General features: G+C 40.5%; 1 protein-coding gene across 1 annotated transcript; it reads left to right on the top strand.

Moving 5' to 3' along the window:
* The first annotated feature begins 1,876 nt into the window (after window positions 1-1,876).
* LOC142657344 (phosphatidylinositol polyphosphate 5-phosphatase type IV-like) lies at window positions 1,877-7,190 on the top strand. The gene is made up of 11 exons (XM_075832365.1): window positions 1,877-2,353; window positions 3,057-3,148; window positions 3,344-3,468; window positions 3,746-3,865; window positions 4,445-4,540; window positions 4,656-4,817; window positions 4,999-5,114; window positions 5,905-6,041; window positions 6,255-6,362; window positions 6,855-6,989; window positions 7,109-7,190. Exons 1-9 carry the CDS (start codon window positions 2,039-2,041, stop codon window positions 6,328-6,330), a joined length of 1,239 nt encoding a protein of 412 aa, XP_075688480.1. The 5' UTR covers window positions 1,877-2,038; the 3' UTR covers window positions 6,331-6,362; window positions 6,855-6,989; window positions 7,109-7,190.
* Window positions 7,191-17,957: the final 10,767 nt, after the last annotated feature.

Genomic DNA, 17,957 nt, shown 5'->3' with positions numbered 1-17,957 from the left:
TGCTACATCTGTACTTCACGCTAATTAATTTGTTTTATTAGGAACATTGAATTATTCCATCTCTAGAAGATATTGTGTGACAGTGGTAGTAATATGGTATTAGTATTAGTGTGCAATTAAATTGCTCAAGTATCTTAGATTTGCAGGGTAAGTGGCCAAAATTTGAGCTCCCTTATTATCATTATGTTTACCACTTGTAAAAGAGAAATTTCAATATGCTCATATTAGAGGACTGTATATTAGGGGACTATAATTCCTTATATTATTTAGGTTCACCAGAAATAATTACAATTTAATTCAATTCTGAATTTTGATCAATTGATATAAAAATTATTAGTGGGGAATTGGTACTGGTCTGGGGCTATTTATCATGGTTTGGGCTAGGCCCTTTATTTCCAGTGAATGGTAATGTAAAGACTATTTAGACCATTGCATGCTTCCGACTTTGTGAGACTAGTTTGGTAAAGACCCTTCCCTGTTTCTGTATGATGTTGCCCCTTTGCACAAAGCAAGGTCCATAAAGACATGGAGTGATAAGTTTGGTGTGGAGGAACTTGACACTCTGCACAGAGCCCTGACCCCAACATCAGAGCCTGAACTCACAAATGCTCTTTTAATTAAATGGGCAAAAATTCCAACAAACACGCTACAAAATCTTGTGGAAAGCCTTGTCAGAAGAAGTTATAGCCACAAAAGGGGGCCCAACTTCATATTAACATCCATGGCTTTGTAATGGGAAGTACCACAAGCTTATAATGGTGTAAAGGGTCAGCTGTCCACATCTTTTGGCCACATAGTGTATTTTGGGCTTATGTATTGTGATGTCACTACTATTAAAAATAATGATAAATCCATATTGAAATATGCAAATTATGGGTGAGGTCATAAAAGCAGCTCACCCCGGGTATAGCTATTGTGATGTCACAGAGCGTGGGTGTATACTATGATGCTGGCCACAGAGCTGTCACTCATCAGTTGGATGTGACCGGTAAGTACTCTATCAGCACTACGTCTCTAGATGAGTCTCATCTATCAGTTTCTTTATGAATATTTTATTCTTAGGTACAATTCTGCTGTGTCTGCCATTTAAAGTTTAGTTTATATTTGGAATAGTTATACTAATATACTAAGAAGTTGCTAAATGGCAATATGGCGGCCTGTGACTTCTGCTCCAGAGACAGAATGCAGCTTGCAGACAAAAATTGCCATCTGTATTCTGCTGGTAAATTGATAAAGCAACCTCAAAGAAAAGGAATGTGAATGTCCTGCAGCCCTGAGAACTTATTATTGGAACCCTTCAGTTTATAACAGGAGTAATTCACGTAATAAATATTTACTAGGGAATTACTAATTATGTATTTGAGGTTTTCTATTTGTGTAAAATACACAATTATTATTATTATTATTATTAATAATAATAATAATAATAATTACTAATATAAAAATGTTAGGGAAGTGATTTCTTAAGAACAGCCCTGACCCCCTAATCCTGTATCCTCAAAAGCAATTGTCATTTTTCATTAATATATATATATATATATATATATATATATATATATATATAAAATGTAATAATGTCTATAACAAACTACAGAGGTTCTAAATTATAGTTAGTATCTCATATAAAAATGACATAAACCCCGGAAATGTCATACCGTATGGTCAATTCAACAACCAATACATTGTTCCAAAATCCAAACCCCAAGCAATGTCATTCACAGGGGGTCCGAGCCCCAAGACCCCAAGCAATGTGATCTTCAAACACTTCTGATTGTCTAGATCCTGTACTTGGAATACCCCTTTTATAACTAATTTCTCCAGCTGGTTTTCTTTAAGTTTTCCCTAACTACTTCTTTTTCTGGTCATTCTAGATCTTGCTGTTGGATTGACACTGTTGGATTACTGTGTTGCTTTTACGGTCAGCGATTTGTCCTATTTTCAGAGAACTAGAGGCGATTAGTTAAATTCAATCTTTACTGTCGCCTGGTTTTCTACCACGGACATTGGTGCAGTTTTGCACCCGGGTTATTAACCAACCATGCCCTTTTGGAAAAAATCAAAAAAATATCATGTGTCTCAGATTCCTGATAATGGAAATCTAATGAAAGAGATACCAACTATGGAGGAACCTAACATCTCACTCCAGAAGTTTTCCAACATCAAAGATATGCCAGCCGAAAAATGCAGCGATCCAAGTCACAGCAAACCTTGTGACATTGGCTCAAAGAACGCCAAGAAGAGCGCAATCAGGAGCTTGGGCAGCAGCGCTGTGATTGGCGCTAAAGAACTGGATCGCTGTTTCCCAAATAGACGGCTGAGATTATACGTTGCCACCTGGAATATGGAGGGAAAGGTGAGAAGTAACATACAATATCTATTGTGAACCATGAGTGTATCTGATCTAAGGCTATGTTCACACGGAGTATTTTGCCAAGTTTTTTTACGTGGAAACCGCGTTGCAAAACTCGGCAAAAACGGCCCGAAAATGCCTCCCATTGATTTCAATGGGAGGCGTCGGCGTCTTTTTTCCGCGAGCAGTAAAACTGCCTCGCGGTAAAAAGAAGCGACATGCCCTTTCTTCGGGCGCTTCCGCCTCTGACCTCCCATTGACTTCAATGGGAGGCAGAGAAAGCGTAATTCGCGGTGTTTTATGCCCGCGGCGCTCAATGGCCGCAGGCGAAAAACGCAGCGAAAAACTCTTCCAAACGGAATTTTGAGGCAGATATTCCTCCTGCAAAATACTCTGTGTGAACATAGCCTAAAGTTGGATAAATTTGCAGTTGGATATGAGATAGACATATTATATACTACCCTAGGCCCAAATTTTCTAAACATTTGGGCCAATCAATGTTGCTGCACACACTGCAAACTGTCACACTAATAATCTATGTCTTTGGAATGGCAATGCCTCTGATCCTAAGACTGCAGCACTGGCCATAGTCTATAAAGACTAAAATCCAATTCGATCAGATATAATTTTTTGTAGGTGATATAGAAGATGTCAGTTTGGTTGGTGCTCTGTGTATACATTATTAATATCTTCATATTTTGAGCAGGAGTTCCCACAAAATCTAGAGGATCTGCTGTTGCCATCAGATGACTCCAAAGACATTTACGTAATTGGCGTTCAGGAAGGATGTCCAAACAGGTAAGTCTTCTCAGGTTGTCTTACAACAGTCTATGTCTGCAGATGGACTACAGGTCGGCTGATTGAAATTCTCTCTTGATAAATTTTCCTATTTAACCCCAGAGGTTATAATATTGATTATTTAATAAATGAGTTCAATATTTTAATCTGGTGTAATTTATTAATATGTAAACTTGAAATTGTGTCTTCTTGTAGACGGGAATGGGAAATAAAATTACAAGAGACTCTTGGTCCACACTACGTGCTATACCATTCATCCGGGCTCGGAGTCCTGTATCTCACCATCTTTATTCGACGGGAACTGATCTGGTTCTGCTCAGGTAAGATTCACTTTCTTACATTTACATAATAAGTCCTAATTGAAGTCATTAGTTTGAACTTATTATTTAGTCATTAGAACTAGATGTCTGCAATCTCGACTCTCAGATTCTTCACTGTGGAGTATTGGAGATCTGATAGTTTACTCCACAGTTACAAAGTGTGAAATGGTGTTGTAGTAATATTTCCAGCGTTTAATAGGAAACTATCTCTGTTTCATTGTTGCATGTTATACTATTAACCACTAACCCTTCTTCTTGTGTTTCATTTCTTATACAGAGGTAGAGCACACCCATGTAACAACCAGGCTATTCCACCATGTCAAAACTAAAGGAGCCTTGGGTGTTGCCTTCACCGTCTTTGGGACATCATTCCTGTTTATTAATTCCCATATGAGATGTAAGTATGTCTGTTTTTAATATATGACTATGTACAGTGTTATTGTATATAAAAGTGCTGCTGTTTAATAATAATAAGTTGGAATATATGAGATGACATGAAAAGATCTGTACTATTGATGTTTTGGTGTAAAATTAAAAGTTCTTCCTCATTTGGTCAAACTTCTTCTAATCCATCAAACTTATTCTATATAATGAGAGAATAATACTGGAAGGATAAACGGCCTAATGTCCTCTACAGAATGCTATAGAAATACATTATCCTCTGTCATGAAAATGATTGTGTCTTAGATTTACAGTAATAGAAATATCAGTGTGTCTGGTGTACAGAGTGCGGACCCAGATCATGGAACTCCACCAGTCTCATCTTCTAAAATGTCAATAGAAATCCAATTAATATAAATACTATTTGTAAAAAATTGATTGTTGAGGGAACATTCAGACTACACAGCCCAAGAAATAGATACGATACCTAGATAATATAGGATAAAGAAACCTATTGTCAAAGAAAACTTAAATATGGTGGTTGTCCTAAATTCCAAGAGGTCATATTTACTGATATGTATATTTTTGCTGGCAGTTGGGGCAGTCTACAAGAGGATCCAGGACTATAAAACTATCACCGAGGGTCTCCGTCTGCCTCAAATTATTCCGGAAAGAATAAACTCCAATGCCTGTGAGTATTACTTATGTGGTTGAACCTATCGATTCCTTTATCTCTCTATTTATCTCCATTGACTCTAATGCAGTCACGTCGTCTAACTGTGTCCTGTGTTTATCTCATTCTACAGTGGACGTCACCAGCCGCTTTGATCGAGTTTTTTGGTTTGGGGACCTCAATTTTCAACTGAAAGAGGACAGAAAAAACGTGGAATCTCTTCTGAAGAACATTAAAGGAAGAGATATGTCCAGTCTCCTCAAACACGACCATCTGAATGAAGCCAAGAACAACGGTACATTTACTAGTAGACAGATCTCTATCACTCCTCAGCCTGTATTATTACCACATACACCTCGACAGATCAATACAAATCACTGTCATGATGGTTCATATGTTCTCCACATTCTTATATAGCCCTACATCTCTTGCACATGTTTTTAATACTGACATGTTTTTTTTTCTTTTAATTTAAGGGTCCATATTTGTAGGGTTTAAGGAGCACACCATAGAATTCCTTCCTACATATAAGTTCGACATTGGCACAGACACCTACGATACATCAGAAAAGCAGAGAGTCCCATCATATACGGTAAGGGTATGTTCACACGGCCAAATTTCAGACGTATACGAGGCGTATTATGCCTCGTTTTACGTCTGAAAATAGGGCTGCAATACGTCGGCAAACATCTGCCCATTCATTTGAATGGGTTTGCCGACGTACTGTGCAGACGACCTGTTATTTACGAGTCGTCGTTTGACAGCTGTCAAACGACGACCCGTAAATTTACTGCCTCGGCAAAGAAGTGCAGGGCACTTCTTTGCCACGTAATTTGAGCCGTTCTTCATTGAAATCAATGAAGCACGGCTCAAGGTTTACGAGCGTCTCAGACGCCTCGTAAATTACGAGGAGGAGCTTTTACGTGTGAAACGAGGCAGCTGTTAACAGTCTGTCTTTTCACACGTAACTGCCTCTCAGCGTGTGAACATACCCTTAGATATCTTATTTCCAGGTCTACAGAGCTAAAGAAAGAATACATTTCATGATTAGATTTTCATATAATAAATCCCCTCGCGCAAGGTAATGAATTGTTATTATAGATGAAGGAAAAATTCTTAAGAACAAAGCATCCAGTCCATTTTACTTGTAGTGAGTTTGTCATCGTCTCCCAGTGTAATATGTCTTCGCCTAGCATGGCTCAAAGATACTTATTTCATTAAATCTGAGTGACCAAGTCAAACCTTAAATGCAAGAAAGTCTCAAAATTTATATTACTTAAATAAAATAGGCCGAAATGTTCAGTCTATGATGCTATGAGGTTTATAAATAAATTATAATATGATTGCACTGATGATATTTGTTATTTTTATGACCTCTACAGGACAGGGTGTTGTTTAAAAGCCAATACGAGGAAGATGTGCGAGTCCTGAAATACGACTCTTGCCCTGTTTTGAAGACCTCAGACCACCGACCCGTTTTTGGTATCTTTGAAGTAAAGCTCAGACCTGGTTCAGATAAGTAAGTCATGATTTCCTCCATGTTGTTGGTATGATTCTTTCAGTAGCCGCCATTACTACATGGGCCTTATAGCCAGAGCTCACACTTTGGGGTAGGTGGCTGTATACCTGGGTGACAGTACTGGAGTAATCTAGAATGTGAAACAAAACAATTATTGTGTGGTTACCTGCTAACATTATCATATGTCTTACATCAATATATTTCTCATTCCAGCATCCCATTGGCTGGTGGACGCTTTGACCGCAAGATCTATTTGAAGGGCATTAGGAGGTTAGGACAAAAAAAGTAGCTGCGTCTGTTCATGTCCTTACAGCACATAAGGTGAGAGCATTGTACTTGTCTATTATGTTTGATGTGAGAATGTTCTTCCATCTCTTAAGTCTTCCTCTGTATCAGTAATTGATTTTATCAACCAACATAAAGAAATTGTAAATAAGTCATTCTATCTTCTAGTTCAATTTTCTTGTATTCAGATATTTATTTAATTTCTAAATGAAGGTTATGGGTTTTAGAAGAAAACTGTAAGCGTGTATGTAGTATAATAGATTGGTGGGAATTCATTAAGACTGACGTTTCATACACCGGTCTTAATATAAAAAAACATGGAGTAAAATGTGCCTAATTTATTAAAAGGCCCACACCTTAATAACTAATAATCCATGTTATTATGATAAATGTGTCGGCCGCTGGGGACTCTGCTGCTTCAGCTACTCTCTGTCCACTTTTTTAGAAAAGTGCCGTAAGCGGCAGAAACTACATGATAGATACAAGGAACATTGTTATTGATGTAAGACATTACTTGGCATCTTGCAGGACTCCTAAGGAACATTTACCATCTCAGGTGCATAAAACAATGATTCCACCTTTGTGAACATCAGAAAGTTCCTGTAACATCCTGAACAGCGCAGCTTTAGATCCAACCCATCGCTTGGATCAATCATCTTCAAGGTTTGTAGTGTAACCCCTAGGATCAAATAGGAAAATCCACAATAAAACCTCTTCTAGATTTTGTGACTGCCAAGAAACACACATTAGTTGAGCATTAATAGCAAATATTTCTCTTGCAGCATAAACATCAATTCCGCAGTATATCTGGTGAGAACTGCGCTCCCTGTGACCGGAGGAGCCGCCATCATTGCTGATAGAAAGGTAAGTTCCTCTAGATATGTCCCCTCTATATTTGGTAAGCAGCCTGAATGATGAATATTTAATAGGATTGTGTGCTTCTCCCCCCAGAAAAAGTCAGCAGATACAAACAGACCATCAACATCAATGCCAATAACAACCGAGGGCAGAACCCGCCATCTTACAAGTATTCCAATGGCGAGACTTAAAATTTTCTACATCTGTCACAGAAGAGACATCAGTGTGGTTACCGGTGCATCAATGTTACCCAGAAGACCAGGCCCAGAACAGGAGAACATGTCATCTCTTCCTGTGTCTCTGGAATACAGATTTCCCACCACTTACTGATACTACAGTATATACTGTGACATCTTCCATTGTTTTTGCTGAATCTTGTATAACATCATCTTTACCATTATATATTTTGATCCACAAAAACCTTAAATAAATCTTTAACATCAATTCATAAGTGTGACTGGTATTTATTAGTGTGCTCAGTGCCCGGCTACAACTTACCACAGTGTATACAATTCACTTATCCGACCCTTCACAGTGCTACATGTGTGACATCGCGTTTAATCCAGTGGTAGGTGACAGGACATTGTATCATATGTACACAATACAGAGAGTATGGAACGTGCCGCCATATGTACTGGATTAGATCCTGTGTTGGACAAAAAGTGACAGGAGATGTAAAATATTGATATATTTGATAGTTGTTTAAATTTCAGTTCCATAAAATGTAATGTTGGGCTCTCTTTACAAGCGGAGATAATCACATTAAGCAGGGAAGCCGCTAGGGTGACACAATCCCCACAGATCTCAGATTGGACAAACGGGCAGGATGAGAGCTGCCAGTTAAGATTGCCAGTTAGGGCAGAAGTTACAAAGTGACTGATCAACCAAAAATACTTTGTATTGCTAGCCTGAATGGCGTATCGCTAGCTCAGCATTTCATATGAGAACAAAGACCCTCTGCAGCACAAGTTTAAGTTGAGACTGAACCATAGCAAACACATTGTCCCATTCTCACAAGTTAAATCAGAAACCGCCAAGTATAGAGCCTATTTATTAGTGAAACCGTCAAGCTTATGTACTAAATATTATAACCGTGAAGACTGTGCCTCTGTTGGAGTAAAGTTCTGTTCAGCATCTTATACCTGTGTCGTCTGAAGTTCTTGCTGTGCAATTTCCTCTGCGGGGCAGTAACCCTCCTAAACCCCCTCCCACCTGTTACATTTGTCCATACTAAAGTCCATTACTCCATTGAAGTCACCAATTAGTAGCAGTGGATAATCTGCAAGGGCTTTTTATCAATAAACTCCTGTACCACACCCAAAACAGAAGGATTAAAGGGTGGTGGTAAATAAATTGAGACAATGATACATTGAAGATTTTGTATTGTACAGTCCAGGAGCACAAACTTTCCTTCTTTTTCTTCCCAATATGTATGGCAGGTTAATTTGCAGTTAGGGTATGTTCACACGCAAACTCAAAAACGTCTGAAAATACGGAGCTGTTTTCAAGGGAAAACAGCTCCTGATTTTCAAACGTGTTTTAAGCCACTTGCGATTTTCGCTGCGTTTTTCACTGCGTTTTTTACGGCCGTATTTGGAGCTGTTTTCAATAGAGTCTATGTAAATGGCTCCAAAAACGTCCCAAGAAGTGACCTGCACTTCTTTTTCGCTGCCGTTTTTAAAAAAAAAACGGCCCGTCGGAACAGAACGCCGTTTTTCCTATTGAAATAAATGGGCAGATGTTTGAAGAAGAGGACTTACTCCTAAAGCGAAGCAGGAATGAGTTAATGCTCCGTCCAGCAAACAAAAGAAGCTGGTTTGCCACCCATGCCGCATTGCGCCATTATTTGTGTAATGTTTGAAAGAGATTGTGCCTCTTTTTTGTAGAGTAGTGTTTACATCCCCTTGTGGATGTTTATACACCACTGATCAGTAAAGAATTTGTTGTTTGCATTACTTGGGTCTACTGTATTTTATTGCTTGAGACTAACCCTGCGGTCCTTGCCGGTACTTGGCTTTACATAGGGATACATTCTATAGACAAGGTGAATGCTAACACTCAATTGCTATTTAGGCTAGGACTTCACAGAGACTGATTGATTTTAATTGATCTTATTTTTAAATTCTATTACTTATTTAAGGGTTGCATGCAACTCAATGTATAGCTTTGTACTGCGGCTGTTGATTTGTAAGTAAAATCAATTAGTTGCATGCCAATACATTTCCATGATGGCCTTATTTTCACATCTCCAGGAAAAATAACAGAAGACCATCACAACACAGAGTTCTGAGTAAAGATGCTCCATATCAGGAGAGCTGACAGGTCCGCCTTAAAAAGGGTAAATCACAGGTGATGTCTTTTCTGATTGTAGACTTTCTCTTTCCATTTTATCTCCACCCAGCCAGAACCTCTATGATGACTTCTCCTGACATAACATTACAGAGTTTGCTGCTGAGATATCTTTAGTTCTTCACTTCTGCAGCCATCTTCAGCTTCTAGAGCAACGTAAAGAATTCAGACCACAAAATAGACCCCTTAATTCATGCAGACCCCAGACCAGACCACCAAATAAATTTAGACACCAGCCTAAACCCCTATATAAATTCAGACCCTAGACCAGACCCCAGAACAGACCCAATTAACTGCAGACCCCAGGCAAGACTCCAAAATGTAAACCCCAAAACAGAGTAAATAAAATGAATGCAGACCCTAGACCAGACATCTAAATAATGTCAGACCTCAGACCAGACCCCTCAATTAATTGCAGACCACAGACCAGACCGCTAAATTCAGACCCCAAACCAGAGTAAAGAAAATGGATTTAGATACCTGACCAAGACCTCTAAATAAATTCAAATCCCAGAACAGACCCTTAAATTCATGCAGATCCCAGATAAATGAGTTGGTCGATTGCAAGCAGCTTGTAATGAGGGCGAGCCGTATAACCTCCATTTCCAGCTTATAAACTGATTATGTTATTAAATTGGTTGCCTGTTTCTTTATATTAACTGTTTAGGTGCTCACTGTTAATGTATATTTGTGTATCTGTTGTGTTTCACTGTATAGAAGGTTTTGTCTTACAGGTTGGCAGGAGGACAGGCCGCAGTTCCCAGTGGCACTGTCTTATGTGCGGTGCTGTCACTGTACATAGCAATGAGAGGCTGCTGGACAGTGACAGGGGAGGTACAGGGGGTTTGGAAAGAAAGAGCCTGGTGCTGGCTGGGATCAGAGTGTAATGGCAGTGATGCGCTGCGCCACCATGAAGTCAGGTGAGACGGTGAGAGTCAATAACAAAGCAGAAAATAAGCTAACAAAATGACCTCTTATGGTCTGTAGGCTGATAGAGAAGGCCTATCCTACGTAGGGGTAGGCCTATAAGTGTAGGCTGTCACTGAAACATGCGTGGCTGAAGAGTACCGTCAGCCTAGAGTGGTTCGCTCTGAGGAGTCTACTGGGGCTGTGAGAATAGTCAGCCTGGCATGGGAACCAGTGGTCAGTAGAGCAGTACTGTGCTCAAACCCAGGAGAGGCTGTAACTAGGTCCTGATTAGGATAAAGAACGTTCCATGTATTAGATGGCCGCTTAGATAGCTGCAGTGATGAATGATTGCCCTGCAGGCCTGAGATGTGGCCTAGTAGTACACTCCTGAATTGTACTGGACTGGGTGCAGTAGTCACTACGACGAGTGGTGTGGTAGGAGCCCTTCAGCGTCAGGACCCTAGTAAGAGTGCATAGGAGCAGATATTTAATATAGTAAAAAGTATTAAAACGTATAAAACCCACTGTGTCAGTTGTATCGGGGCAGCCCCCTTCATCAGGAATACTATGTTTCACAGCATTGAAACAATTTAAATATCTCTATATTATATAAACAAACCTTTCTACGTTTTCTCACGCAATACCGGAAGTGACGTTCCGAACTCTAAGGCCCTGTTCACACAGAGTTTTTTTGCAGGCAGAAAAATTTTGAGGCAGACTTTGACCTGCCTGCGATTTGCGCAGCATTTACCATTGTGTTTTTCGCCCGTGGCCACTGCGCGCCGCGTGCAAAAAACACTGTGAAAAACACTTTCTCTGCCTCTCATTGATTTCAATGGGAGGTCAGAGGCGGAACAGCGAGCCGCTAAAAGCTGCTGCAGAAAAGAAACGCCTCCGCATTCCATTGAAATTAATAGAAGACAGTTTCGGCCGTTTTTTGGTGCTGATTCCAATGCGGTTACCGTGTCAAAATCTGCGTAAAAAAACTCCGTGTGATCTGGGCCTAAATCTCTTTATACTTCCTACAATGGACATATCTCTCTATGGCAGATGTTTCGGAAGAGGTTCTTTCTCGCTCTTTTACCCTTTCTATTCCTCTAATACTTCATCCCAATTACATTATTTAATACAGGGAATTTCTTATATTTCTTTTTCCATGCAAAAATACATATATTAATAAAATAGGATAAAAACAACCAATATGAATCTATGGGGAATAGTAAAGACTCATTTACTTTACTCGTTCTCAAACTCTAATATTATTCCCAAACCCTATTCCTTTCTTTAGTATTTCTTATTTTTTTGGATAGGATGGTGCGACTATATCATTTATTATCCTTGGTCTTTTTACGATCATTTGTGGGGCCCTTCTTACTTCATCTTTCAAAAACAGATCACTTAATAGTATTTCCCAATTTCTCTTTAGGATTCTTTTAATTTCTTCAATATTACCATTATATTTAGCAAAATAATGTCAGTCCAAATTTTTCTTTCTCTTTTTTCCATCTTGCTTTTTTACAAGGTATAACTTTTCCCTGTTCCTTGTTATCTAGGCAGTCTTTCTGTTTCATTTTTGAAACCTTTTTCTTTACTCCCTCTATAATATTTTTTTTGCTATTTTACACAAGCATACATCATAAGCACAAGAAAATAGACAAACGCACAAAAAACAAACCCAATCCCAAAAGACACAACCCAATTCAGGGCGGGAGGGTGGGAGCTAACTTTTTTACCTGTTATTCCTCCCGCTGCTTCCGGCTCAATGCCGAAAACAGCGGGCGGAACAGATACCGAACCCCAACTCCTCCCCTCTCCATCTCCTCCCTCTCCCTGCCTCCACTAACCCTTTCCCCCCTGATTGGCTAACCTTCCCTCCTATGGCAGTCATGGAGGCTTTCCCTTAAGCATTCCGTGCTGCCGTCCAGCCTCGTCTTGACTGGCCTAAGTAGGGTCATGTGCTATTTTACCTTTTATTCCCCTTTTCCACCCATCCACCAAATAAGGACATGTGACAACCGAGATTGGATGTGAAATGGCCACAGCAGCCGTTTATTAATTTACATTATTTTTGAAACAAAATGGTGTGTAGAAAAGGCAGATCTAGCACTCTGATGTATAAAAAATTCGATTTTTATTAGGTCATGTTAAAAATAGGGATAAAACAACAATACCGGGACCACGCTTACGCGTTTCAGACCGCTAGGGTCCTTAACCATAGCATGATATGCTATAATGCTATGATTAAGGACCCTAGTGGTCTGAAACGCGTAAGCGTGGTCCCGGGATTGTTGTTTTATCCCTATTTTTAACATGACCTAATAAAAATCGAATTTTTTATACATCAGAGTGCTGGATCTGCCTTTTCTACACACCATTTTGTTTCTATAGCCTGCTGTCGACACAGGATTAAGCTCAGGAGTAGAGATGAGCGAACCGGGACAACCGAACCCGGTTTCGGTCCGAACTTCCGGAAAAGTTCGGTTCGCAGCGAATCCGAACTTCACCGGGTTCGGCCGAACCCGTTTTGACCGAACCCAGTCAAAAACATTATACAAATCGGCAGCCACTTGTCTCTATCAATCACTGATAGAGAAAAGAGGCTGCTGATTAAAAATAAAATAAAAAGCATTTCATACGTACCCGGTCGTTGTCTTGGTGACGAGTCCCTCTTCTTCCTCCAGTCCGACCTTTTCTGACGCGGCAGCCTGTGATTGGCTGCAGAGGCCTCTGCAGCCTGTGATTGGCTGCAGAGGCCGCGGCAGCCTGTGATTGGCTGCAGCGCTCACATGGGCTGCATCGTCATCAAGGAATGTCGGGCCGGATGTCGAGAGGGACGCGTCACCAAGGCAACGGCCAGGAGACCGGACTGGAGGAAGCAGGGAGTTCCCGGTAAGTATGAACGTCTTTTTTTTTACAGGTACTGTGATCGGTAGTCACTGTCCAGGGTACTGAAACAGTTACTGCCGATCAGTTAACTCTTTCAGCACCCTGGACAGTGACTATTTAGGGTATGTGCACACACACTAATTACGTCCGTAATTGACGGACGTATTTCGGCCGCAAGTGCCGGACCGAACACAGTGCAAGGAGCCGGGCTCCTAGCATCATAGTTATGTACGATGCTAGGAGTCCCTGCCTCTCTGCAGGACATCTGTCCCGTACTGTAATCATGTTTTCAGTACGGGACAGTAGTTCCACGGAGAGGCAGGGACTCCTAGCATCGTACATAAATATGATGCTAGGAGCCCGGCTCCCTGCACTGTGTTCGGTCCGGTACTTGCGGCCGAAATACGTCCGTCAATTACGGACGTAATTTGTGTGTGTGCACATACCCTTACTGACGTCGCCTAGCAACGCTGCCGTAATGACGGGTGCACACATGTAGCCAGCCGTCATTATGGGGCCTCATGCACACGACCATAAAAACACCCGTTATCACGGGTCGTAATTACGACCCGAAATAGCGGGCCCATAGACTTCTGTTAGCCACGGGTACCTTCCCGTTTTCTCACGGGAAGGTGCCCGTGCCGTTAAAAAGATAGAACATGTTCTATATTTTATTTTACGGGCCGTGCTCGTAATTATGACTCGTAATTACGAGCACGGCCGGCCACGGGCAGCCGGCCGCTTTTGCGAACCGTGCTGTCATTATAATTATAGCAGCACGGCCCGTAAAATAGAAAAATAGAACATGTTCTATTTTTTTAACGGCACGGGCACCTTCCCGTGAGAAAACGGAAAGGTACCCGTGGGTAACAGAAGTCTATGAGCCCGTTATTGCGGGTCGTAATTACGACCCGCAATAACGGGTGTTTTTACGGTCGTGTACATAATGGGAGCACGGCTCGGAAAAACGAACGGCTGCCCGTGCTCATCTCCTGAAATACTCTGTGCTGCCTTAAACTCTGTGGACAGGTCAGGATCCTGTTTCTTTTAAATGCTGCTAGGGAACCCGCTCGATCCACTATATAAGGCTACGCTACAGTGCAGCATTTAAAAGAAACAGGATCCTGACCTGTCCACAGAGTTTAAGGCAGCACAGAGTATTTCAGGAGATGAGCGTGCAGATTCAGTGCTGCTGTGAACTCTGCTCTTACCATTATGTAGCTCTCAGTTTGTTACCTCTCCTCCACTCCTGTCCTCAAGAACACCTTCACATGATTGGCAAGTCACCACGTAATGGTAAGAGCAGAGTTCACAGCAGCACCGAGTATTTCAGGAGATGAGCGTGCGGATCTTGTGCGTGGTGGTGACTTGCCAATCATGTGAACGTGTTATAGAGGACAGGAGTGGAGGAGATGTAACAGACTGAGCTACGTAATGGTAAGAACAGAGTTCACAGCAGCACAGAGTATTTCAGGAGAGGAGCGTGCAGATTCTGTGCTGCTGTGAACTCTGCTCTTACCATTACGTAGCTCAGTCTGTTACCTCTCCTCCACTCCTGTCCTCAATAACACCTTCACATGATTGGCAAGTCACCACCCCGCACAAGATCTGCACGCTCATCTCCTGAAATACTCTGTGCTGCTGTGAACTCTGCTCTTACCATTACGTGGTGACTTGCCAATCATGTGAAGGTGTTCTGGAGGACAGGAGTGGAGGAGAGGTAACAGACTGAGAGCTACGTAATGGTAAGAGCAGAGTTCACAGCAGCACTGAATCTGCACGCTCATCTCCTGAAATACTCTGTGCTGCCTTAAACTCTATGGACAGGTCAGGATCCTGTTTCTTTTAAATGCTGCACTGTAGCGCAGCCTTATATAGTGGATCGAGCGGGTTCCCCAGCAGCATTTAAAAGAAACCGTGTTTGTGTATGTGTGTGTTTGTGTATATATGTGTGTTTGGGTATGTGACTTTGTCTGTTTTTGTTTTTATATGTGTGTTTGTGTGTGTGTGTGTGTGTGTGTGTGTGTGTGTATATATATGGGTGTGTTTGTGTATATGTGTTTGTGTATATGTTTGTGTATATATGGGTGTATTTGTGTATATGTTTGTGTGTAGATGTTTGTGTGTGTTTTTGTATATGTGTGTGTTTGTGTATATGTGTGTATATGGGTGTGTGTTTGTGTGTATATATGGGTGTGTTTGTGTATATGTGTTTGTGTATATGTGTGTTTTTGTTTGTTTATGTGTTTGTGTATATGTGTTCGTGTATGTGTGTGTGTATAACTGTGTGTGTGTGTGTTTGGATATGTGTGTTTTTGTTTGTATATGTGTGAGTTCGTGTATATGTGTGTGTGTTTGTCTGTGTGTGTGTGTGTGTGTGTGTGTATATCTTGTTGTGTTTGTGTACATATGTGTGTGTCTGTGTATGGTTGTTTGTTTGTGTGTGCGTGTATATATGTGTGTAGGTGAGTAGAAATATTGGTATTGTTCACATTGATAACTGTTTTTTTATGTTGTTGCAGATTTTGATGTACCGATTGGACTACATCTTCGATTCGTTGGACTACTGCGTAGATCTACGTTTTTTCAAATTTTAATAAAATGGTTAACGAGGGTTTTGTTGGGGATTTCTTATTTCAATAAAAAAGAATTGTCTTTGTGTTTTTTTTTAAACTTTATTAGTGCCTAGATAATGGCAGTTGGCTGATTGACAGCATCCATTATTAAGGCGGTACTTAGTGTTAGCCGATGCAGAGGCTAGCACTAACCACCCATTATTACCCCGGTACCCACCACCACCAGGGGTGCCGGGAAGAGCTTGGTATGATCCAGTACCCGACCATCTGTTGTGATGGTCGGGTACTGGGGCGGCCGTAGGCTGGTATTATGAGGCTGGGAAGGGCCAAAATCAGTGGACCTTCCCACCCTTGTAATGCTAGGCTGCTGCTGCTGTGTTGTATCGGGCTGGTTATAAAAATGGGGGGACCCCCACGTCGTTTTTTTTTTTGAATTTAACAAATTTAGCAATAGACGGGTCCCCCACATTTTTAATAACCAGCCATATACATGGCCGCAGCAGTCTGGCATTACATTGGTGGGAAGGGCCACTGGTTTTGTCCATTCCCAGGCTAATAACACTGTGTTGTATGTGGCTGGTTATGATAAATTGGGTGGAACCCCATGTCTTTTTAAAAAAAAAAAATTTAAATAAATAAATAATTTAAAAAAATGACGTGGGGTCCCCCCCACTTTTATAACCAGCCAGATACAACACATCAGCAGCAGCCTAGCATTACAAGGGTGGGAAGGTCCACTGTTTTTGGCCCTTCCCAGCCTCATAATACCAGCCTGCGGCCGCCCCAGAGCCCGACCATCACAACAGATGGTCGGGTACTGGATCGTACCTGGCTCTTCCCGGCACCCCTGGTGGTGGTGGGTACCGGGGTAATAATGGTGGTTAGTGTTAGCCTCTGCACCGGCTAACACTAAGCCTCGCCTTAGTAATGGATGTTGTCACTCAGACAGCGGCCATTACTAAAGTGGTAGTAATAAAATTTGAAAAGAAAAAGACAAAGATATAGATAAAATATTTTATTGAAATAAAGCACCCCCAACACAACCCTCATTAACCATTTTATTGTAGAAAAAAAAACGTCATCTAAGTAGTCCTCGAAACCGACGTAGTCCAAACACCAAACCTGTAAAAAAAAATGAAATAAAACATGTCGTAGGCTTAGATTCAGTTTAATGTGTGATACTGACTGTTATACCATGTATAGAAGCCTGCCGTGAAGTTGACTTAGATACAGGGCGCCAGCAGACAGTATCATACATGGCCATACATACATATATACAAACATACATACAAGCATGCACATATATACATGCAAATATACATACATGCAAACATACACACATATATACATGCAAACTATCATACATACATGCATACACACACACATGAAAACATACATACATACAAACAAACATGCAAAGATACATACATACATATATACAAGCATGCACAAATATACATGCAAACATAAATACATGCAAACATAATTACATACATGCACATATATATAAACATACATGCAAACATACATGCAAAAATAAAAACATACATACATGCACATATATACATACATACATGACAACATACATACATGCAAACATACATACATGCAAACATACATACACACATGCAAACATATATACATGCAAATATACATACAAACATGCACATGTATACATACATGCACATATATACATACATACATACATACATGACAACATACATACATGCAAATATATACATGCAAATATACATACATACACACATGCACATATATACATACATGCCAACATACATGCACATATATACATACATGACAACATACATACATACATACATGACAACATACATACATACATATATACACACATGCAAATATACATACAAACATGCATACATACATACATGCAAACATACATTCATGCAAACACACATACATGCAAACATACATACATACATTCATGCAAACATACATACATACATACAAATATACATACACACATGCACATACATACATACATACATACATACATACATACATGACAACATACATA

This window comes from Rhinoderma darwinii, chromosome 7, assembly GCF_050947455.1.
Source record: "Rhinoderma darwinii isolate aRhiDar2 chromosome 7, aRhiDar2.hap1, whole genome shotgun sequence".
NCBI lineage: Eukaryota > Metazoa > Chordata > Amphibia > Anura > Rhinodermatidae > Rhinoderma > Rhinoderma darwinii.
The sequence above is the reverse complement of the archived record's forward strand: the minus strand, read 5'-3'. Positions and strand labels throughout refer to the sequence as shown.

Coding starts and splice junctions, on each gene's coding strand:
- LOC142657344 (XM_075832365.1), top strand. CDS start 2,039: ATGCCCTTTTGGAAAAAATCAAAAAAATATCATGTGTCTCAGATTCCT. Junction 3,149..3,343: donor CAGGAAGGATGTCCAAACAG/GTAAGTCTTCTC, acceptor GTCTTCTTGTAG/ACGGGAATGGGAAATAAAAT. Junction 3,866..4,444: donor TATTAATTCCCATATGAGAT/GTAAGTATGTCT, acceptor TTTTGCTGGCAG/TTGGGGCAGTCTACAAGAGG.